Source organism: Fistularia commersonii, chromosome 34 (genome assembly GCF_037954325.1).
Source record: "Fistularia commersonii isolate RoL2024-O1a breed Wild chromosome 34, RoL_Fcom_v1.0, whole genome shotgun sequence".
In the NCBI taxonomy this organism is placed as follows: domain Eukaryota; kingdom Metazoa; phylum Chordata; class Actinopteri; order Syngnathiformes; family Fistulariidae; genus Fistularia; species Fistularia commersonii.
In genome coordinates, this window is record NC_141317.1 from 3066664 (window position 1) to 3090698 (window position 24035).

General features: G+C 43.6%; 2 protein-coding genes across 3 annotated transcripts; one reads left to right on the forward strand and one right to left on the reverse strand.

The window, feature by feature from the left end:
* The first annotated feature begins 1142 nt into the window (after positions 1–1142).
* Positions 1143–8661, forward strand: perm1a (PPARGC1 and ESRR induced regulator, muscle 1a). 2 transcript variants are annotated; one of them, XM_086141968.1, is made up of 4 exons: positions 1143–1227; positions 1516–4957; positions 7227–7343; positions 7588–8661. In XM_086141968.1, the coding sequence occupies exons 2-4, from the start codon at positions 1540–1542 to the stop codon at positions 7707–7709; spliced, it is 3657 nt and encodes a 1218-aa protein (XP_085998094.1). In that variant the 5' UTR covers positions 1143–1227; positions 1516–1539; the 3' UTR covers positions 7710–8661. The 2 variants fall into 2 exon arrangements, with proteins under 2 accessions (XP_085998094.1, XP_085998095.1); XM_086141969.1 differs by lacking the exon at positions 1143–1227 and having other exon boundaries at positions 1552–1625; positions 1861–4957.
* An 877-nt stretch (positions 8662–9538) lies between these two features.
* plekhn1 (pleckstrin homology domain containing N1) lies at positions 9539–23017 on the reverse strand. The gene is made up of 16 exons (XM_086141726.1): positions 22829–23017; positions 21013–21103; positions 20757–20918; positions 19723–19803; positions 19200–19290; positions 17037–17170; positions 16475–16624; positions 15363–15443; positions 15195–15270; positions 14788–14933; positions 14418–14570; positions 13612–13848; positions 12965–13120; positions 12459–12701; positions 12186–12243; positions 9539–10370 (listed from the first exon to the last, which is right to left on the reverse strand). Exons 1-16 carry the CDS (start codon positions 22900–22902, stop codon positions 10186–10188), a joined length of 2118 nt encoding a protein of 705 aa, XP_085997852.1. The 5' UTR covers positions 22903–23017; the 3' UTR covers positions 9539–10185.
* Positions 23018–24035: the final 1018 nt, after the last annotated feature.

The window sequence follows — 24035 nt, forward strand, 5'->3', positions numbered from 1 at the left end:
AATTGAAATGGAGTGATTAAGGAAATGTGTATATTGGTGTCAACAGTAGCTTTAACCTGGAAAAACAGATTAAAACAAAAGAAGATGCTTAACGCAAGCGAGGCGTCGTTGTTAAAGTCTCAAAGCGTGGAAATATTTTTGATCTCTCTTGGAAATTGAAGCATTCATTAAAAGATTTTAACTAAAATGATCACCAAATGAGCATTTAGTGCTATTTTGTAATTGTAGGTGTCAGAATCAGAATCAGAAAAAAACTTTATTGACAATTGGGGATCAAATTATGAACATTAATAAATAAATGAGTGATTTTATATATATATACATATATATATATAATATAGGTATCATGAATATTGTACAGAATTGTGCAAATTGTACCATTGGTGAGAGAAGGCCTGCAGCCTGCAGGAGAATTTTTCACTGATGGAGTTTTTAATGTAAAGTCACAACCAGTGTGTGTGCTTTTTCTATTTTTATTTTTTTAAACAGTCTTCCTAGAAATCAGACTTCCCAGAATATCATGTTGCTTTTCAAACAAAGTTCTTTTTTGGTGTTTCCTTTCTGTCTGGCTTAACACGAGTCACAAGACTCGTCGTTGCACCTCCAGCTTGTCCCCTACGGCCTTCCATTCTGCACTTCTAGTCTGACAAGATTGTACAGGAAAGATTCTGTGTCGCGACCCCCTCCTTCCTCTCCCCCTGACCCCGACCCATGACATCACCGCTTGTGAGGTATCAGCTGACTCACCTCCCGTGACACCCACGTCGCCGGAATCAAGAGCAGCTGATCGGAGCGCTAACGTGACGAAAGCTCGGTTTGACCTCTGCTACTTAGCGACTGAATACAATATGTTTAAAAAAATCCCAACAACAACAACATATCATGCCGCTTGCGCCAGGTTCGCATACACATTTATCAAATATATAAATCGAATCAAACCGGGATAGCGTTTTGAAATTATGTTTGCATGCTGAGTGTTGCTCGGGAGGTCTATTTAAAGTTCTGAAATATTATGCCTCTGTTGGAGATGGCTGCTGTGAGAGCACTGTGTTATACGTGATCAGAAGCGCCACGCTATATTTATCAAATCATGGGGTTCGCCGTGTCGCACGCTCATGCACAAGCACACCCACCGTGAGACGTACAGCATGGAGTTTGTCCAGGCGCTATTCCCTGAGATCTACATCTCCTGAGGGAGGAGGGCAGGCCGTAAACGTGCGTGCATGTGTAAGTACATCAGCAAATATTAAACGTGTTATTTCATTTTAAGCAGTCCGACTTTTATAACTTTAGGTACAGCTCTTTATAATATCGCTTTGTTTTCCGAGATTTGAGCAATAAAACCGTGCGTGAACGTCTGAAACAAACAGTCCGTCAAGCTACTTCGTGACCGTTCAAGGTTTAAATTGCACGCGTTCATTTATAAAAATAACAGTTTGCGACTTTGTGAATCGACAGATGCGTGTCGACTGCGACGACGTTTCAAACCGGATCACGTTGTGATTGATTTTGCAGGATTGTGCACATCCTCTGGTGAAAATGGAAGACTTTGAGGTCAGCCTGGACATCTCTGACCGTGACTGGGAATGCTTTTTTGCAGAGTGCGAGGAATGCAACCTGCTTCCTCCGTCATTGGCGGGCTTGGATGACTCCGGGATGAGCGACATTGACGACGCGGGTTCCGGTCTTGTTAAAAGCGCACAAAAATGTGAACCGACGGCGGGCTTTTCGGAGGCCGGCCTCTCCGCCGACGCCAACCCGGACTGTGTGGCCTCACCTGTGGATTGTCACCTCAACAAATACGGCGTCGGCGGAATGGAAAGCGTCCTTTCGGGCAGCGAGGAGGATATACATCTGCAGTCCGTCAATATGTTCTTTGAGAGAATGAAGAGTCTTTCAGGGGTGGTAACTCAGCCGAGTCCGGCGAAAGCAGGAAAAAACAGAGAGGTGAAGCAGGAGGAGAAGCTGTGCGGTGACGGGCCGCCGACCAACAGCGGCTCTTTGCCAGAATCCATCCCAAAGGTAAACAACCTGCCGGCGAAGGGCAAAACGGCAGGTGGCGGAGAGGCCGCGATACCTGTCGACGCCGTCGCCCACGCAAACACAATGAACGCCGGGTCTGGTTCCAATATTTTTCACCAGCCGCAGGAAGCCGGCGCCGCGGACCTCCTGAATGACATATTGTCTTACACTGAAGCGGAGCTATTCATCAGAGAGGAAACCTGCGCAGAAACGGGTGTAAATGCAGCAACACCGCAGGGTCAGTGTAACGGCAGGACCGCCTTCTCGGAAATGTGCACCTCTCTCCGTGATGCTGTCCGGGAAGACTTGTCTTCCAGCCAGTCCTCTCTTAGTAAGGACAGCCACTCTGATTCGCTGGGAAGCCAGGAGACGTTAAAAGACGTCCAACGGAAAGAAGACCAGAAGTCCCGCTCGGAGACAAAAAGTCCGAACAAAGAGACGACTCGGGAAGTGTCTTCCGTCAAAAGGAGAAGGAAAAAGAGGAGACAACACGGCGGCGAGCCGGTCGACGGCGGCTGCGCACGTGAGGGGCGGGCGCGCGTGAAACCCGATGACTCGGAGGAGGAACGGCACGCAGGTGAAGGTGTGAAGTTAACCGATCCACAGAAGCGAGTAATATCCCCTTCAAGCGATCTCCCCGTCACGATAACCGAAGAGAACGCAGAGGTAAAGTTCTCTAACGCCGTCCCCCCTCGTGGTGTTTCACATCGAGACCTCGCCGGGAGGACGGTCGGACCAGAACCGGGAAGCGCAGCCTCGATGGTGAACGGCGACGCACAGAAAGCGGCCGGAACAAACGATTATTCTGAAGGGTCGGATCCAACGGCTGAAGCGCCCGACGCCGAAAGACAGACTCCTGACGCGGAGGCTTTCCAGAAGCCTAAAGGGCTTCATCGCTCCATCGTGAGCTCAGAAAAGGAACAAATTGAAAATGGCTGTCCGGCAGAGGTCGACTGGAAACCTGGCGGCGTCCCACAAAGTACAAACCAGGATGGGAAAGTATCCGTCGCTAAGTCCGCCCTGGCTTTCCAGGCTGGCAGAGAGGAAGGTTCGCCGTGTCCTAGAGACCCTGAGCCGCAGCGCCAGCTGGAAACGGGTTGTCACATTGTCAACCACGATAACGCTATAAAAAACAACAGAGACCCCCCACGGTCTGAGGAGATTCCCGCTCAAACGACCGATTTCTCCGGTTCGTCTCCCGGAGAAAGCGATTTGTTTATCAATTCTTTGGAGAGGGAAACAGAGCGTTCTCTGGAAACTTCTAAATTAGATGTTTTGGCAGAAATAGCACAAGAAAAGAGTCAGGACCCCTTATTATCCGGTGAAAATGACACAGAGGGCCAAAACAAAGAAAAATATTCAGATCTCTCTACAGACGGCGACTCGCTGTTGAATTCTTCCGATTTTACGCCCGCGTCCTCCTGCTGTACTTTGTACACGGGATCTTTCCGGTCACTCTCGAACGAAAATAGCTCTTGTTCGTCTTTCGGTCGAAAATATTCCACGGGTAACGAAGAGACGGCGACGCCCGAGTCCGCAAAGCACGAGGAAGGCGACGCCGGATCCGGACCTCAAAGCCCGACTCGATCGCCTGACGCCACGAGATCCGAACCCGAGACGGCGATCGGAGACGGGGAGGTCATGGGCGTGTCCAGAGGTGTTGAACGGGAGCCCGGGACAAAAACGGATTCACAACATCCCGTGTTCGCCATGTCTTCTTTTTGGAGTGAGATGGAGAGGCTGACCATAAATGACATTCTGGGCTTACGGATGGCGAGTAAAGGAGACGCCGCCTTCTCCCTCACACCTCTGAAGGAGGAGGCCGAGGTGGTTTCTGAGAAAGATTCAGGCTCAATTTCTCTAAAGGATGACCCGAAACCTGTGGCGACCAGAGAGGACGCGTTGAAAGAGTTACGCTCTGAAGAATCAAACCCAGATACAGTTCTGTCACTGGATTACACTCCTTCACCCGGTGTCACCTGGAGGCGAGGGCCTGTGATCATGAGCGGAGGAGTTGATGTTTACCCGCAGACGATGTTCCCGTCCTCCGTGGGCGATGTGAGGCTCCCGGCGCAGACCGGAAATCCCCAACAGTGCTTCGGGAAGATCTCAAAAAATATAAGCGTGCACAATCTGCAAGCCCTTGAATCGGAGTGTTTCGGCTTCTCGCGGCCGAACCAAGCCGTGCAAACCTTAGATGAAGGAGACCCGGAGTGTTTACGCGACATGGCGTCGAAGCGAGACGCGTCTTCGACAAACAGCTACAGAATCTCATTCACGGATATATTTCGGTTCCTTTTCGGCGGGAAGCAATCGACTCCCAGCGCGTCGGCCGTGGATAACGTGCCAGTCGGCGCCGGCGGAAACTCCGTCCCCGAAACATACGATCACTTCTTTTCCGAGTTTGACACTGATAGCTTCTTCTACACCGCGGAAGATCAAAACGAGTTGGTTCCAATCTTTTCCTGCTCCCGCTCGAGGAATATGCAGTTTCCCGAGGTGTACGAGTGTTTCTTCGCGTCCTCTTCTTCTGACGATTCCTCTGAAGAAGAGGATGACGAGAGATCTGGACCCCTGAAAGTGGAAACCAGGTTCAGCCGAAAGGCAAACAAGAGTCCCGTCACCACGGACATCTACGATAACTTCTTCACCGATGGCGACGTCGTGCAGGATTTCTTTTGGAAAGCTACGTTCTCCTTCAGGAACGTCAAACTAAGTCAATCGACGGCAGACAAGGGGACATCGAGCCCGTTGTCCCTTGTGCCCAGGAGCCGGAGAACTAGATACCTTGAAAGGGCGATTTATCCACCGAGTACTTTGGGAAGTCCAGACGTGATGTTTCCTGATCTGCACCATCTAGAGGGAAGAGTCTACAGACAGCTGATGCAGCAGTCTGTGACATCTGAGGACTTCCAGTCAACTATTCCCAACCCAAGTAAGTCCAGTGAATAGTTAAAAAAAAAGTTTTTTTTCGTCATCATGAAGTAAGTGGAGATGCTGAAGATCAACCAAAAGAAAACCAAGATAAAAAAATGTTTCATGTTCATCAATTTACCGCTTTAGGTCCTTGGTTTGAGGCTCTTTCTGTCTGGACTTTGCATGTCCTCTGCCAGGTTCTCCGGTTTCCTCCCAATGCCCCAAAACATGCAGGAGGCTATTTGGTGACCCTGAATTGGCCAGATGTGTGAGAGAGCGAAAAGTTGTAGATATAGCGGTATAGATAATGAATGAGTGAATGACAATTCACCACTTTATTTACATATCGTGTATTGAATAGAGCTGAAAAGACGATCAACAAAAAAAAAGCTGTGGTTAGTATAAGAATAGTGGTGTTGAATCATTCTGATGGCGATCACTACGATATGCAGGACTGTCTCAGAAAATTAGAAAAGTGTGATAAAGTTCTTTATCTTCAGTAATGCAATTACAATAACAAAAATGCCATAGATTCTGGATTCATTACAAATCAGCCGAAATATCGCAAGCCTTTTATTATTTTAATATAGCTGATTATGGCTTACATCTTAAGAAAACTCAAAAATCCTATCTCAAAAGATTAGAATATCATGAAAAAGTAATTTTTGTTTTTTTAATTGCATCACAGAAGATAGAGACCTTCATCACACTATTCAAATTTTCTTAGACAGTCCTGTAAAGACATCCCCACCATATAACATTTGAACAGACATTTACTCATAATGGAACATGGTGGATAACTTGGACAAATATAAAGAAACTAATTCAGAACAAAAATTAAAAGGAATACTCGGAAATAAAACATATTTTTTTGAAGTGACGATCAGATAACGTTAGCAATGAAACAACTGTGTTCAAACTCGACTCATTGAGTCATTTTTCTACTGCCTTGGGGTTAAGGGCGGGTCGAATGAACATAACAGCATTTATTTCTGTCAGGCTTATCCTGCACTCGAAGTCGTAGGAGTCCATCCCAGCGGTCACCGGGTGACAGGAGGGGTTCGCGGTGAATCGGTCGCCGGTCCACGGCAGGGCCGCATCTAGAGACATACAACTATTCGGTCTCTCATTCGCGTATCTGGACAATTTTAAGGGGTGTCTGTTTGACATACGGCATGTTTTTGGACCGTGGGAGGATATCAGGGATCTCAGGGAAAAACAAAAAACCCTCAGACGCGGGGAAAAGATGTAAACTCCAAACCTTTTTGCCGTCCTCGTTTTATTTAGTGCTATTTAATTCTTTTAAACAAGCTGGCACACACATCGCTTTGGCCCTTCAACGTAGATACATCCATAGGATCAGACCTGGGCATTTTAAGGGCCACATCCGGCCAGTTTCTCTTTTTTATTTCATTTTTTTTTTTTTTTTTAATTTTATTCTAAGAGACATTTTCAATGAATTTTGAATTTAGAAACTCCTTATTTTTTCCTTTTGTTTAATTTTGTACGGATGATTACATACAAAATAATGTCGGCACGTTTATACGATCATGAATGATTTAAAAGTTGAAATAAAATGACGAAACATTTAAACTGCAATTTTCATTTTGTTCGGTTTACTTGATACCTTGTTGGCTCACGCACAAAAATTAAATAAGAAATGTGGCCTGCCAGCCCAAATAGTTGCCTGTCCCTGCATCAGATCTACTTGGAATATTTCCAAAAAGACACATTTTTTTTTCCTATAAATGCATGCATCCAAACAAATACATGAGACCTCTTTAGAAACTCTTTTCATGAAGGTGAACAGATATATTATTGGATGTGGTATTTAGTCAGTCAGCTGTTACATTCATGACCAGGACGGTTTCTCTCAGCTGTCAGGAGACACCGCTGCACTACAGGCGCATCGTAATAAAAGCCAAGAGGAATGGCTGTACGTGATAACTTGACTTCACTCAATGAGTGTCCTCTCTAAGCCGCCGGTGGCGCGCCGTGCACTTCTCTGCATAAATCTCAACTACAGAATCATCTCCATAACTCACTCGTAACTTGCTAATGTGGCATCTCATTTGCAGCTGGAGTCTCATCTTAAGGGTGACATAAGTCATCTTTTCTGGTTACATTGTGACAGAAAATGAATTTCCAACATTTAGATTAAATATACTGATGCCTCACTGGAATTTGAATGGATGGACGGGATGGATGACCGGTTTCACAACGGAAATACTATAAGCTATAAGATTAAAACAAGATGTTTCGATAATAATCTGTCACTTTCTCTCAAGAGCTGGATTCCTCTTTCCTGCCTCTGAACCAGTCGGATATGTGTCTGGTCTGTATCGCATTCGCCTCCTGGGTGTTGAAGACTGCAAATCCGCAAGTAGGAGACGCCTGGAAAGCCGGTATGTACATCGTTCCTTTTTTTTTAAGACTGCAAGAATATTTGAAAATGTACCGCTCTGCTAAAATATTTTTTGAAAGAAAGATCAATTTTGTCGGACTTGTAAAACACGCCCGCTCCCCCGGTGAAGCGAAGGAGGAGGAAGGTCTTGACCTTCAGGAGGGTGTGATGGTGATCTCAGCGGGAACGATGCTCTGGTTGCAGAGAACGGTAACACCTCGTATCGCATTTGTCTTGTCACACAGTTCTGCTGGCAAATGTAAGTGCGCTGTCGGCGATCAGATACCTGCGGAAGTACGTGAAGGTGGAGGAAACAAGCGTCCCGAAGGATCTGTACCTCACCGCGCCGCCTGACTCTTGCGTCTAAATATATAATGATAGAATTGATCGGTAATTCCATAAACACCTGTTATGAGCCAATGAAAGTCCTTAGATGATTGACACGTGTTTGATTTAGTGGTTTATGTTTCCGCTGAATGCGTCTTATTATGCTTATTGCTGTGTTATTGATCAGTCAGATGAATTTGAAGTACGTGGTATTTGCCTCGATAATTTGGCAATTTTTTTTTTAAATTGAAATACGCAAAACCACTCGTACCGAATTAGCAAAGACCAAAAAGGAGATGAGAGTTTGGAGGATGTGATGTTGGCTGTTTTTTTTGGGTTATTTATGTGGGGTTGTTAAAAATGTATGTGTTTAAGGAGGCTTACAGGATGAGTTGAGTGCTGGAGTTAAGCGATAAAGAGTTTACTTGTTAAGCGAATGATGAATTTAGGATGTCACACTCACACTAAATCTAATGGTATAAAAACAGTGTTTGTATTTACAAAAAGGTTCATTAAAAAAATCACAAGAGGAAATGTGACTGAATGTATATTTATAACGCGGTAGTCAATCAAAAAACCCTGTGACATTGTTCAAATGGAGGTAGTTTTCAAACTGTAATTTTAATAGTAATATTTTAATTATAAGGGCATTATTTTTATTTTCTTTATCCTTTTTTTCATAGTGAGTTTTATTCTGTTTTACAGGTTGTTCTTTAATTAAAATCACAGTAAACGTCTTCCCTTACATGTGAAAGGTGTGCTTTTTAAAGGTATTCTATTTTTCTGTTATTTCCTTTCTTTCTTTGGTAGTTTTTCTTTCCTCTCCTCCTTTGACCTTCTTTGGTTTGACAATGTAATATTTGGCCACTAGAATGCACTGTAACCCCATGTTGAAACCTCGGTCGAAGCATCTTGTTTTCTGCAGTTTCCAAGGGACTTACCACAGCACAAAAAAAAAACACAATATTGATGAAATATGTGTATTAAACCTTACATACAAGTTTGTTTGTTTGTTTGTTTCCCGAGGAATTTATCTCTTTATGTCAAAAATCATATATATATATATATATATATATTTTTAATTTACAGTGAGCTAAAAAAAAAAAGAAGAATTCAAAGTACCACAAAGTAACTTAGGACTTTGAAATGAGGCCCCTGACAAGGGTTTTCTGCAGAAGAGAAAAGTAATGTAAAAATGATTACAACATGATGCAACAGTTTAAAGCTGGACATCCCTTTCAGGTTCAACCAAAGGTGCATCTTCAGAACCCTGGGTTTGCATTTCCTAGTTTGCTATTACTAATTGCTACGGCAAAATTGAGATTCCCAAACAGAGACTGTCTGTGAGCATAGAAGAATCGGGTATTTGGTTCCCTGAGGAGTTCCCAGCTGCTCACCGCCTGATCCTCGTTGAATTTTATTGGCTTACGATTCGAGGAATAAGAAAATCAATATACAGCACTTGCAGATAAACTGCACAAGGAGTTTTATCTTAATTAATCCCTTTTGATTTCAATCGTATATTCATTTTGTAAGTGTGATGTCATAGTAAAAAGAATATCAGGTCATGATAGTTTGCAAGACTTAACCATGAATAGCAGTCCAATATATCTTCATTCCAGTATAGCTGAGAACAATCAATATCTGATAAACAATTATATAACACATTATCGATTGATGAATGAATTTAAGCCAAACATTCGTGACAAGATTTCGACACTATTGCTGGAAGATGTGTTGGCCACATTTAATTTGATCTCAAAATTCCCAATACACCAGGATCAATGATATGTCTGTGTTGTGTTCACAAAGTTATCCCATCCATGTAGTTTTTGGAGTGCAACAAAGATACAGTACACATGTGAAAAAATCTTTACAGATTTATTTATTTTAAATATAAATAAACACCTCAAATACTTGGTGAAAAAGAAGCCACAACGGTGTCGGCGTCCAGCAGTTGTGATAGCAGTTAGCACCATTAACGCAATCGGTTAAAACACAATGTACTTTTGTCAAGGACGTAGCACAGAGGATGAACAAAACATTTATTTGATATGTACATCCGCCACAGAAGCAGGCGCGACTGGAATGGTTTTCATAGCTTTAAGAGGGAACAAAATCCGAAATACAACAACAGATAAACAGGTCTTAAATAATGAAAAAAAAAAAAAAAAAATTTATTTATTTTTTTTTTTTTTGCAATAACACAACACTTTACAAAAATAATATTTAAACTACACAGAATGTACACTCCGCTACAGCCTCTGTTGAATGCTACATATCAAAAACAGATAAGTGGACGCTGTTGACACTTTCTGCTGGTTTGTCCTCATACCTGCGTTCAACATTCCTCAGCTTGACTAACCAGCATTGATCGTCGCACTCCACTGGATTTTGTGGATCCTACTGTACACAGTGGGGGGGTGCACGGGCTGCGCCGCTTGGTTTTTATTATCCCTATGATAGAGATCTCTTGTTTGCACACGTCCAGACGAGTGCCGGGCTATTGTTTGGTTTTATGACCATCTCTGCTGGGTTGCCATGGCACCAAGGCCTCTGGCCCCAAAGTCTAATCCTGTCCAGTGTGTCGAAATTCCAGACGTTGGCTGAATCATTCCTGTATCGCAGCCGTTCCCCCAAATGTTGTCATAGTCCATTTCCTGATCATCTGGTTCTGTGGGTTCAAGGTACGAAAGATGATCTGCGGGAAAGAGAGAAGATTCCCAGGCCTTTAGTTTATATCTGTTAATTACAAAACCTTACACACATGAAACTAAACCATCTACTTAGAATTTGGCCTCGTTCCCGTCTTTTTTAATACACCTGTATTGAAATCGTTTATTACCGCTCCTTCTGATCTTGTGTCAAAGATCACATATCAAATGCTGCAAAGTTACAGCATATATGCAATGTAAAGACCGGTCTATTTCATTTTCAGATATAGAAAAGGCATTTAAATCTAAGAGACAGTAGCCATGGCCAGTTGTGTGCTGTCAATCACTGCAGTAGTAAGTGTGGAACCAAACAGCCTCCAAAACGCCAATCCGTGCAAATGCCATTTGTTAAGTTCATTTTTATATCTGGATTTTCCGGCCTGTCATTTTTGTAGCTGTGAGTCCTCCATCTTAACGGACCAAAGGGATATATAAACCGTGCCGTGTTTAATTTAAGAAACAATGGAGTGTGAGCAATGTTGTGTGTCCTTGGTGACATTTAAGCAAAGAGGCTGACAGTATTGACTTTCACAACTCCCTCACACAAGTATCATTTTGCAAAAACAGTGGCATAGACAAAACCTGTATTTTGTTTGTCTGGATTCAAAATACGTATTATAGGGACGCAAGAGTAATTTGCAGCCATAATTGATAGTTGTACCTCACCGAAAGAAGCACCATGCGTACAGTATGTCATAGGATTTTAATTTATTTTTCGACCGCATATGTCACATCGGTTTGTTTATTTGCTCGCTCCCGACTATTTTTTTGTTTATCTGCACCTGTAATATAAATATTTCCGTGGGTGTGTGAGGGGGCAGCGAGTGTATGGGTCACTGAGGTGCTTTAGGGCACGTAAAGGGTCCTTCACAAACAGGAGGGTTGTCAAGAGATGCTCTGCGGCGCATCTGCTGACATAACGTGTTTGAGTGCCTCTATTGCCAAGTCAGCAAAAGAGGTGAGAAGATGTGTAAAATGACACAGTACATGAAAAAGGTGTGAGTGTAAGTTATTGAAATGCATGTCGGGAACCGAATGGTTTAAAACTGGAGTCATTTTACTGACTCGTGAGTCATGATTCCCCATCTATCAGCTGGTTTGCAAACTAGCTGGGTAACAGCGAGTTAAGAGACTAGACAACATATCATCATTGTTCAACTGCTATTCTAACTGCATTTGTGTGAATATATCAAGTCGGTCACTTTTAACTGTGGGAAGGGCAACATCTCCGCTTCTAGTTTCATCTGATCTCCTCCCTTACCTCCCTGCTATGAATTTCTCACAAAATGAACGACTCACTCAGTAACTCAGCGAACGAATCCCTGCACGTCTTGGACAGACTCGGTGACTCAAATTCCTCAAAATTATGATTCTCTTTCTCGAGTGACTCATATATTATTGAGTCTGTAAAAAGAATTGAGTTTCCCATCACGACTGTGGGCGCAGTGTCCAATATTTGTTGTTTCGGTTGTTTTAATATTAAAAAAAATCACCTGTAACCTGCCGGGATGGGATTGAAGTGTGCGTTCAGAGTATTGTCAGCTTCAGGTTACTCCAGTGACTTGAAAAGCATGCATGTTATGTTTATATAAGTAACCCGGTGAACATGATCATCACGTGTCACAGTAATCACACAACCCTGGAGTATGCACACATATGATTGTGTTCCTGCTTTTCCAAGTTAAAAACAGTATTCCCAAGTTTTTTTTTGGACAGTATTCCCAAGTTATGCATGCCAGGATACTTCCTGTGTGTGCAACAGCTGCAATAGCAAAGGAGTACGTCGCGGGTTGTCTTCTTACCTGGCGAGTAACTGTATGTGAGTTGTGATGTTTGCAGCACGGTGCCGGACCGATGCGTCTGGTTAAAAAAAAAAAGAAAACAAAAGAAAGCGATTTCCTGAATGAGCAATAATAAACATTTTGATGGTGGAGGAAGATCTGTTTCATCTGATCAAATATCACCTGCAGCACAAAAATAAACTAGCAGCATGCTCCCTTGCCACCGTGTCGTCTTGTACTAGTGCATTCCAGAAACAGGAGTGTCCCGGGAGAGGAGCAACTCCTTGCTCTCACCTGCTCCTGCCCTTTGCCCGGCAAAGGCAACAGCTTTAGCCGCGACACGGCCTCGGCCCTCTGCTCCGTTTGTCTTTGCGGCATCTCCATCTCCGGGCCCAAAGCCTGTCCCTGAGAGGTGGGCAGAACCAGGCTTCTCCTGCAACGCTTGCCAAAGGGCGGCGTGCAGAGCTGGAAGGACGAGGGTAGGAGGCGAGGGCCGTGTCCTTGGTGGAACTGATCGGTGGAATCTCGCCAGCTCTCCTGTCGATGTAGCGGAGCAACCGACCCATGAACGACGCATTGATAACTTTGCGGCGTAATACATTATATATCGGCGTGTCCAAATACTTATTACACAGTACGACTTTTAACAGACAAAATTGGCAACATGTTTAGCAATCAGCTGAATATGGTCAAACAGGGTCGTTCATTCATTATTTCTAACCGGGCGTGTTTCTGTGATCGCTGCTTGACTTATTCATTGTAAATTGAATCAGAGGATCCAGTGTCTTCGTTCCACTTACCGCTGGCCTGGCCTCATCCAGGGAGTAGATTTCAGGATCGCATGGCTCGTCGTACAGAGGCGATAATGGTTGTCGGGGAGCGCACATGTCTGAGTGGCGCTGAGGGACGCTCAGAGAGTAGCTGAGGGACGTCTGAGGTGTACTCCAACTGTTTGACTGACAGCGGCAGATATAAGAAGATGCAGGGGTTAGATAAACTGCCGTGCGATGTGAAAAATCTGTCGTGTTTCTCCTCCTCCTCTTATTTTCAAGTCTCCTGTCTGTCATTTCCTCTCAGACACCAACAAGTGTCACAAGGCAAGGGTATAAGCTCCGCTTAGTTTTAGGATTTAGGATCCGCTTACGATGCGGAGGTTTGTTGGGTTGAACTATAGTCGCCATATTCAAAGGGGGATGTCTCCATTTATATTTTAAGGTTTTTGGATGTCTAAATTAGCATGTGTCTATCGCTCACATGACAGATTTCATTCATAGAACCATCGATGCTTTTCACCTCAGGTCTGCTGATATTGCAACTAGTATCGCTTAAAGTACCATCATCTGTCTGTCAACGCCTGTCAGTTTTATTCTCTTTGCATAAAATGTAAAACAAGTAAGACATCTCAAAGGACGTGTTCGGTCACCGAGACGCGGGATTTGAGTAATACCTTGACAAGCGGGGCTCTCTGCAGCCGCTGGGGACTGTTGCCGTGCAGAGCGGAGTAGGGCGTGCTGTAGATCTGAGACAACGCGGAGCTCTCTGCAGACTGGAGGTAGGAGCTGCGCTGGGGGGAGGAGTAGTGAAGTGACAGAGATCGAAGGTCAGGCTTGGTGTGGGAGGACACGCTGTTGGTCCTGCTTCCCAGGCGGGCAGTCTCAGCTGAGGACGGACGGCTGGAGCTATACTGCGGAGACAACAGTCGCGTACGAGACGATTATTACATAGATTTCTACAACATTTGTTTTGTCTTTTTCTCATCTGCGCTTCTGCATCGTTCCATGTCTTTGATATTTAAGAGGCTCCGGCAATTGATTTGGACAAGTGGACGAAAGTGGAGGTTAAAAAGGCCAGCATTATCTCTGGGCCCTGAACCTTTTCCAATTAAAGCTAATTGGACGGGTCAACCCACGCAACTCTCATCCCAGGGGAGTACCACTGGAAGTCCTGATAATGCCGAGCGCTTCAGTGTCTCTCTGAGTTTGTGAAGTTAATAAGGACATTTTTCACTGAAGAATCTGCATCCTGGCATATCTGTGCACATTTTTGTTTTATGATTAAATGTTTTGCTGAGGTTTGTTTTTGTTTAGGGTGAGATTTATCTTGAGAGCCTTGAGCCTTTGAGATGCAACAGGAGTAGCTTGATCCGCATTTCATATTTAACTCTGTCAAACAGAGGTGTTGCTGCTACGCTCCACCAAAACATACTGTAGATGTGTGTGTATATGTGTGTGTGCGCAACAAACTGCAACTTACACAGAGTGGTTCAGCATATCCTGGGGATGCAGGGCTGTCTTCATGTAAGGGTAACTGGAGATTATGGAGGCCACGTGCGTTTAGTGACTGGTTTAACTTGACAGACTCAAACCGTGTTTGGCTGTTCCCGCTCCACCTGTCAAACTGGGGAGCCTGCAAAGCAAAACACCAATATGCAAAACTGCCGAGCCTGTTGGGGTTGCTGATTTAGCGAATGTGTTTAATTTGTCGTCATTCGTGTTCCTACTAGAAAAGCGCATCGTTTGTTTCACTTGTCACTTTTACCAACAATCCATTTCACGCCACGCGGCGATTTCTCACTCGACCAGCTGCTGTGAATATTGGTTAAAAAAATTCCGGTACGGCTCACCTCTCTGTGTGTTGGCGTGTAGATGATGTCATACACGGGTGGGGGGGGACTGAGAACAGGCACGTCAGCAGCTTTAAAATGCTGGATCCAGTCACAGAACTCTGCTCTGTCCAGACAGGATACTACTATGGGGTTGATCAGCTTCCCTAGAAATGGAAAGGGGGGGAGACAAAGCGTGTCATTCGGTCCAGTCACTCGGTGGAATGTGCTTTGGTCAGATCGCCATTCACTGGGGATAAAACCGGCTTATTCATGGAGGGTTATACTTTGTGACGGTAGCGGATTCATGGAAAAGTCCACTTAGCGTAAGCATGCATAAGAATGTACACTCATTAAAATGTCTTCGACATGTCTTGGGAAATGTCACCACGCCACAGAGGCCGCTGCCCCCTCATTCATTCGCTTACCCTCGATCATGAAGGTGTTTGGCTTTACGTCTTGGCAGGGCGTGGTCACGGTTATCATATTGAGAGGAAGTTTCCCCTGTAATCACAATGACGCATTAGCACAACAGTCTGATTTAGGATAAACAAACACCGGAGTGTGACGCAATAAAGTTAAACAAGGTCACGGACCTTATAGAAGAGCCCGTCGTTCTCCTCTGATAGGATGATAAGTGTGGCCGGGTACATCACCAGGAGTCTCTCACTTTGGTCCTGTAGACGCGAGTAGGTTGTTTGTTTCACTCGTGCATTCATCAGCGAAACATTTGAATAGTAATCATGTTAAGATGATTATGTCTCTATAAAGGCATAAAAGCAGCTGACTTTTTATTTATGATTTTACAGACTGTTAAAATACTAAAGAAGGATGAAGTAAATCAAATAGGAAGTACGATAGGAAAATATCAAATGTAGGCAATACTACAGGACCGTCTCAGAAAATTAGAATTTAGTGATAAAGTTCTTTATCTTCTGTGATGCAATTGAAAAAACAAAAATGACATTTTCATGATAATCTAATATTATGAGATAGGATTTTTGAGTTTTCTTAAGATTTAAGCCATAATTAAAACAATAAAAGGCTTGCAATATTTCAGTTGATTTGTGATGAATCCAGAATGTGTGACATTTTTGTTTTTGACATTGCATTACAGAAGATAAAGAACTTTATCACAATATTCAAATTTTCTTAGACAGTGCTATAAATTGGTTGTAAAGGTAACATTGGTTTGATTCATGAATGCCTCATAGAGAGCCCAATTCCCTTTAAGGTCTATAAAAAAAATAGTTGGTGGGGCATTTAAAGGTGTGGCGGACTGAGTTAATATTTCTTTTTCTTTTTAAAGGGTGTGTCCATAGAGACAGCTGACATTCCAGCTGTGAGGTGAGTCGAGTCACTGCGTGAGCCCGGCGAATGCCTCCCATACACCCAGCCCAACATTTCACACAATTCAACCGTGCTGCCGCAACTTCCCACATGGGACTAATTACAAATATGTTTGCAAGTTGCAGCACGGGCAACTTTTTTTTATTGTTTTTTCCTAGCTGTGTTGCTATTATTTATTTGGTAAGCACTGGAGGTTTTGATTCTGTGTTGCCACCTTGATAACGAAATAGCTTTTTTTTCATTATTAAGCAGGAAATATAGCTTATGCTGTCAAATAGAGACCAGCTTCAAATTCGACTCATATCAGAGTACCAAATTTGAATTTTATGCGATATGACAGAGATGACGGATGTGCTACCTGACAAGGCAGATGCTGCAGCTGGACTTTTGTAACAAAGACGATTTGTCCCAAGCTGTCCCGCTGAGAGCCCTCCCACTCATAGATGGGCTCTCTGTTGATCGAGTTCCTCAGTTCCTCTCTGCCCTCGGGACTCTTCTGCTGGTTCACCTAGAATCGACACGCGGAGCGCGATAGATGTGGTCAAACGTCATCGGCAAAGTCAATGTGGAAAATATCTCCGCCGCCCTTTGAATATCAGTCAGTGTTATTGCTCATCCATGCAACAATAGTTCAGTTAAGACGCATCTACAAGCTTATATGTCGAATCAGAGTCTCGTGCCGTTAAGCCTGCGCAGATGTGAGGGCTAGTTTGATGTAGAGCGCTATGCGGTCAAGGCCGCTCCCTAGTATCCAGCCCTCAAGGAAAGCCAGCAATGACCTACTTGACTCATCAGAAGTACATGCTCACACACATCCTGTTGTTAAAAAAAAGTTGACAAAGTAACATCCTGAAATCATTGCGTTGCGATACCAGTTTGAATGTGCTCTAATAAAAACTCAACGCGGATAATGAATTTACCTTTACTCGGGTGTAGTTTTCGGGAGCGATTGCCGTGCCTCCATTCATTTCGATGTTTTCTTTAAGGAGGCCGAACCACAGGTCCATTTCTTCTTGGCTTGCACAGTAGACGATGATGGGGTTAAGGCTGACACCTGCACATTGCAAAGGTAAAAAGGTCAACATGGCAAAGCATCACTATATATACACCTATACATATATATATATATATATATATATATACATACATTATATTTTTTTTTGCACGCTTTCTGACATGTAAGTGAATTATTAATGGAATTCACACACTGTTTCCTTTCCCACAAGTTGAAAACATAAAAGAAGTACAAGAAATGATAGCACGTGTTCAAGAAAGGAGATTATTTACATAATGCGTAAGTGTTCCAACAAAACAAACTACTGCACAATTTTATGCATTAGGCGTCTAAAATCATACTTGACTCTTCTCTGCCATAACCAGCCCAGCCGGGAGGAACAAACGGGATTTGGAAAGAAAGAAAAGAGATATCTTCCCCGGTCGGTCCGGCACGTACCAGACAGGAAGAGCTAAAATTGTCTTTTTTATTTCAGCCCCATGTCTTTTTTAGTATTTTTGTTGGCAATGACAGCATTCTGACTGCTCATAAAGACACACTCTAGACTGGTCTTTTTCTTTATGCCAGCCCTTAATTGTACACTTGAACCTTGAGAGTTTTTTTTTTCCATCACTGAGGCAACAAAGATGATGTGAAAGCTCTCAGGACCAAAACTCATACTGACTTTATCTCATTCCGTCCGACTTTACAGTGTTAATTATCTGTTGTTAAAAGTAATTTCTGTTCATTAGCTAACTTTCACAGTTCTTATAATCCATACCATGTGAGGCTTCCCGGAATTTTTTGCAAGGCTCGCACGCGGAATCATCTTCGTCACTCCCTAACTCACCGAAACCACTAAGTGCTGGAGGTGATTCATATTTTTCAGAGCAGCCCGCGCCGGGCGAAGGTCTCCCAGATGAAAAACATCTACTTCGGATTTCTCACTTGACTCAGAATTTTGTCACGCCTGCTCCATATGTTTCCTGGTAGTGATGCCGCTCGCACATTAAACAAAGGTGGAAATAGCCCAATTGCAGTGGCCCAAAAAAACAAGCTCTGTCAAGGAAACCTCCAAGCGAACAGGAGAGGTGTCAAATCTCAAAGATATAAATGAAATATAGAACCTTGCACTAAACACGCCAGGAAGCAAACTTTGATACAGCGGATTTATCTGTCATTCTGACATTTCACATTAACCCCTTCACTTCACATTGTATTGTTCCTCGAGAGAGAGACCGAAGCCACTTAATTCTTTTGCATGAAAGGAAATCGAGTTGCAAAATTGCCTCTGTCCAAAGTTCAAAAGTGCAGTAGTATTATTACCGGGCATTAACCTGCGTTCTTTTGGAATGTGCCATAGATTATAAGCAGTGACAGGGCTAAGAGCGGTTGCGGGGCCTTTCTCCGCGACAGCTGGACTGACTGAAGTGCACCTGTCGTCTCAGAAGCAGGCTCTTTCATGCTGCTTCGGCCCCCCTGACCAAGGGTAAAGAGGGCCTAACTCTAGTTAGTCTTGGGGTTGAGTGGAGGTGAAGTGGGTCGCGGCACCTTTTGAATCACTGGAATGTGAGAACAGGAAATGCCGCAGCTTGAAAATAGCATGTGGTTTCTTTCGGGGTTTTTTTTTTTTTTAATGAGGTGAATTTTGACTTTGATTGACCATCGATGAGAAGGTAAAACATCGTAAAACACCAGCAAAACCCTGACCGTTGCGATGCGATAAATAAGACCAGGAGAAATGCGCCTCCGCTTTAGCTCATCCCTCTTGGTGTCAGCCAAGAGTGACCATATATATATAGTTACAGTAAATAATGAAAAAAAATCCCACATATATATATATATATATGCAATATATATATATATACATGCAAATTTTCATATACATATACATACATTCATACCCGCCTACATACATACATACAAACATACATACATACATACATATATACATGCATACATACATACATACACACACACACATATATATACATATACATATACATATACATATACATATACATATACACATACATATACATATACATATACACACAATTCATTATTTTAAAAAATATCTTTTTTTTACCATTTATTTGGAAGGCGAATTCCTCTGGTTGGCTGTGGTTACAGTTCTGTTGCAGGTTGCAGATGGTGAGTTCTTTCAGAGGAAGAGTTCCCTGCACACAAAACAAGGGAACAAAGAAAAAAAAAATCAGTCATGGGTTTGCAGGTAAATTATATTTCCACATTTATAGAAATAGATCACGCTGAGAGCGGCCTGATGGTGATTTAATGTCTCGCTTACATTTACGGTTATCTATATTCTGACTAATACTGCAGAGACAGGTGCCTGTTCTGTCTCTTTTTGAGATTACCCCTCGCCAGACACCGAGCCGTGATGATTAATGGCGGCTCATGCTTACGAGACAGGTAAAGGAATGTCATCCTTGAAAAACATCGGTTGAAGCGGCGTGCATATTGAAAAACTGGGATGACATAATAAAGAAGTTTGCCTCGAAGCAGACATCAAAAGCAAAAATAATCATTGATCTGAAGCCAGGAATGTTGTTGATAATATTTCCTTGTTTTAAAAAAAATTAAAAACTCACCTGATAAGTCAGTCCGGTGGTGTTATTTGAAACAAAATGTAGGTGTGTCTGGAAGAGGTCAAGGTAGCAGTCATGTATGCTCTGCAGAAATAGAGAGTGGGCAAAGTTGTTGCATAAACAATTCCTGTAACTGAGAAAACTATATAAATTAGCAATCCCTCGATATTTGTGATGGCAGAGTTAAAGCTGAAAACCAGTTTGGAGAATTTATACTCTGGTTAGGCCCCACCTTGTGTGCGAAGAGACACCGCTGGCTGGTGTACTATAGTTTACCGTCATGTCATAATTCTTTTCTAATATGTTCTCAACTTGGAGAAACTTTACGGTTCTATCCTCCGATGGAGTCATTCATATATACTGATACATCTGATTAAGAAATCACCCAATGTTTTTTGTTTCATTACAGAAACCGTCCGGGTCTCTCCAGAAATCACAGACCGTGACGCTTACGACATCCAGTATCAACACCTATTCAAACCCGTTTCCTTTCTTTTACGGCAAAGAGATTTGTAATAATGAACTTTTTCTTCTTTCCCTGTCGTGACCTCACTGAACATGCCATTCCCTCCATCAATCTTTTCCTCCGACAGAGACGTTGTGTCACAGCTCTGAGACATCTAACTTCTCACAGTCCGGAGCCGTTGCTTCCCCTATCAGTCCCAGGGATCAAAAGAGCTCTCTACCCCGAGGTTTTTCTCCGAGAGATGTTACACAATCGCGGCGGAGGAAGAGCGTGTCCAAACACAGGCTGTGGTGTACTTTGCGGAAAACTGATTGGATTATTCATATCCAGCCCCCCTCCGTCAGCGCCAGGAGTTTCAGTGTGTACGGTGGATATAGAGCGACATCCTGTTCCTTTCCACCTGTTCCGTTGGTTCTGACGCTCATCGGCTCACATGGGTGGCTCGATGTGTCACGGTCCGGTTGGTCATCGTTTAAACCCGCATTATCCTCAGGCACTTTTTTTGTTTTCATCTTACTAACAGCACAGTTTAGCAGCACATGGCATGAAAAGTTTATTTTATGACACCCACCTGGCAGTGGTTGAAGCGGAAGCGGACCTTGGAGCTATGAATCATCCTTCCGTAATTCTTAACATTGATGCTGCTCTTCTTCCAGCCGCTTGCTGGGTCATAGGGAAATGGAGGGTCCCATTTTATGTTCTCTATTGTTTGCAAGTCTTTGGAAGACATTTCCTGCAACAGCCCAAAATATTGTTTCAATGTAAACAATAAACAACTTTGTGTAGGAGACCGGTTTTGCTTGATGATAGAGATCGATGTGTCCTACCTTCCTGGGTGTGACGGTGCAGAGGATATTGATGATGCTGTTTGACTTCTCCTGTCCCTCTTGAGGGTTTTTCTTGCGAAACAAGCGGCTGCTGCTCAAGAGAGGAGAGCCATGTGTCACAACTCACTCCAATATTGACCACCTACCGCATGTTTTCTTCTGAAACACTATATCAACAAGGAACATTTCCTGTTTACGGGCGTTCACCGTCTCTCCTGACATCCACTGATGTCAGGATAATGCCAAATAATGCCATTTTTTTTAACTTGTTTCGAACCGCGCTGAAACGGAGCGACAGGACCTTCCTTTTGTCCAAATCGCACATGAAGTCCAAACGCTGTTGCATCTTCAAAAAAAATAAAAGACCCTGAATCATTGTTTGTTTCTCATATCATAAAACTGAAACAGTTCTTTCCTTTGTTTTGACTCAGTCAGTGCCAGGCATTTACAAGATAACAACAATGAGGTCTTGTAATTCTGATAAAGAGGACGCGCATTAGAAAATCAGTATTCAATGTTCCTCTTTGTTTGCTGTGACCCTCATCTGTTACCCTTAGTGTCACAGCTTTATGAGGAAGCACCCACAGTGCAGTGATAAGGCCCTGGGACCGCTTTAACAATCTCTGTGTATAGTTTATCTGTTTATCTGCACATATGTGTTCCAGGGTCCTTCGTGCCACAACGCAGGGCTTTGTGTTCACGGTGGGAATCTGTCTAATCGGGACGTCCGTGGTCAACGTCGATCATTATTGCGGTCAACGACGCTTTTCACAATCGTGTCGGAACACCGGGAAGAGCCATTAAAAACCCCCGGAACCCTGATGCAATTTGCACTGATGCAATCTGCAGCTGCAAAGAGAAAGAATGTAGATAATAGACGGGTAACTGATTTCCACAGCACGTTCCCCAGCCACTACTGTGGCATTCAAGCTCGTCGCACCTCTTCTCTGCGGGGAATACCTGAGCCGACTCACAAAGAGTTTGTGGGGAACACTAGAAACAGGAACACTGACGGTATTGTTCATCCCTAACCTTGAACCCGGCCTGGATGATATATCAGAATTCAAACTCGAGCCGTTAGCTTTTGGAAAAAAAGCTTTTCGGTTCCCCCTCCCTGCGGAGGCGGTCGGGAGCGGACGGCGGTGACCCGGCACGTTTGACGAAAGCGCGACCTGAATCATCGCACGGCGCCGGGCGCAAGATTGGAGCGAAAGCTAATGTAAATCAGATGTGGGGATCTAGCGGAGTACCACGTGGAACATGCCCGGGCACATAATCCCAGCGGATGAGTAGATAGAAAGATAGAAAATACAGACTAACGATTTCATTTCAGATCCAGTCATGTTCACAGCATTTGGATCAGATTATGACCGGTTCACTATCCGTACATCTGTAGTAACAAATCCCCGAAACATCAGTGGAATACTTTATCTGCAGTCGGGATCGTGCGCGGGGTCAGGTCCCAAATTTTTGCAGGGTAGCAGCAACTGGCAGATCATCTTCTCTCAGACGCAAAAGAGGAGGCAAATAGTATCTGGATCATTGACACCGTCGGCCACTCTGGCACCACCGGGACACCAGCCTGGGACTATCCCGTATTACTACGCGATCCTGACCTTGGCTTCCAAAAATTCACCGCCTCTCTTTAACCCCGCTTCTCAAACCCTGAGAAATACCGAGAATTCCTTCCAGCTGAAACACTATAGTCTAAAATAACAAACGGCAGTCAAGGGCATGACATGCGACAAGTATGGAGCAAACTCAACCACACAAATTCGGTCACAATATCTGTACGTATCTGTTGGTTTATTCTCACCTGTTCCTCCGTATGAAACTTTTGCTGGAGAATCTGAAATTGTGCTGGGGGACACATGACATGCTGCTCCCCATGGTGCTGCGCTGTGTCGGGCTTTCAGCCGCTCTGTAGAAACAACCGAAGTCCCTCTGTGATGATAAGTGTAATCCAAGAGGGCAGCGCAGTCCCAGCTGAAGTCAGACTGTTACTGAGGAGTTGCAGGCAGGGTAAGGGTTGAAGAGTCAGAGCAGTGAGTGTGTTTACATAAAAGGGGCGGAGTATGTGTGTGTGTGTGTGTGTGTGCTTGCATGTGTGTGTGTGTGTGTGTGTGTGATAAATAATCAGCAGGGCTCGCACCTTCTGTGAATGGCCTCTGTCTGTTAAATCAATCCTAACAACAGAGACAGGAGGTCTGGGGAGACGTGTGCCTTTTCACACCTTCCAGTGGCCAAATGGAGCCCATTGTGGGTCACCGCTGAAAAGAGTGGCTACTAAACACACTGCACGGTGTGTGTCAATCAGAGGGAGAGATGGGAACCTTCAGCGGCATGCCCAGACATGAAAAATGCTTGGAGGCTTTTATTATTGGCCCACATGCTCTAAACACATCTGTGTCATTTTGAAACTTATGTCTTTGAGAAGTGTTACATTAGAGTTTCCCTGGATCATTTTTAAGGTGGATTTTAAAGACACACCCACACTGCAAATATGAGCGTTAAAAACGAATCAATATTGGTGATATCTCACTATTACCAATAAGTGATGAATGTGGGATCTCCTGCGTCATGTTCCTCCCCCGGCACACTCAGAGGTCAGCCTATGATGGGAAGGAAGTTAAGTCAAACATGACACTTGTGTATTCAAAGGCTTTTATTTTCATAAGAGGTGTATGCAAAATGATATCAGTTTTGCATGAAAGGAGCGCCCTTCAAAATGACGAATGGGACTTTGAACAAATGAAAACCAAAGCTGTGTTTTAATTGGCATGTTCAGCTTTTTGTAAAGCAGAATGCTATGCGGTATTCGTTTCGCTTAACAATGACGTCATGTGAATCTCCCTACTAAATCACACGCCCCATTTTCCCCGTCTTGTAAAATCTGTCATAAATTGTGTTAATTTTGTTTAAGCACCCATGACTCTCACTTATCCGGGGATTGACTCTTCTTTAAAAATTAGTGAGCATCAAACACTCATTATCATCATTTGTTTTCTTCAAACTGAGCTATT

Bases quoted from the DNA above. Each gene is read 5' to 3' on its own strand.
- perm1a (XM_086141968.1), top strand. From the start codon at position 1,540: ATGGAAGACTTTGAGGTCAGCCTGGACATCTCTGACCGTGACTGGGAA. The intron at 4,958-7,226 runs GTAAGTCCAGTG...CTTTCTCTCAAG, and splicing joins GTCAACTATTCCCAACCCAA to AGCTGGATTCCTCTTTCCTG. The intron at 7,344-7,587 runs GTATGTACATCG...CTTGTCACACAG, and splicing joins AGGAGACGCCTGGAAAGCCG to TTCTGCTGGCAAATGTAAGT.
- plekhn1 (XM_086141726.1), bottom strand. From the start codon at position 22,902: ATGGGGAGCAGCATGTCATGTGTCCCCCAGCACAATTTCAGATTCTCC. The intron at 13,849-14,417 runs GTAAGTTGCAGT...TTGTCTCCGCAG, and splicing joins GATATGCTGAACCACTCTGT to TATAGCTCCAGCCGTCCGTC. The intron at 13,121-13,611 runs GTATTACTCAAA...TGCCGCTGTCAG, and splicing joins AGAGAGCCCCGCTTGTCAAG to TCAAACAGTTGGAGTACACC.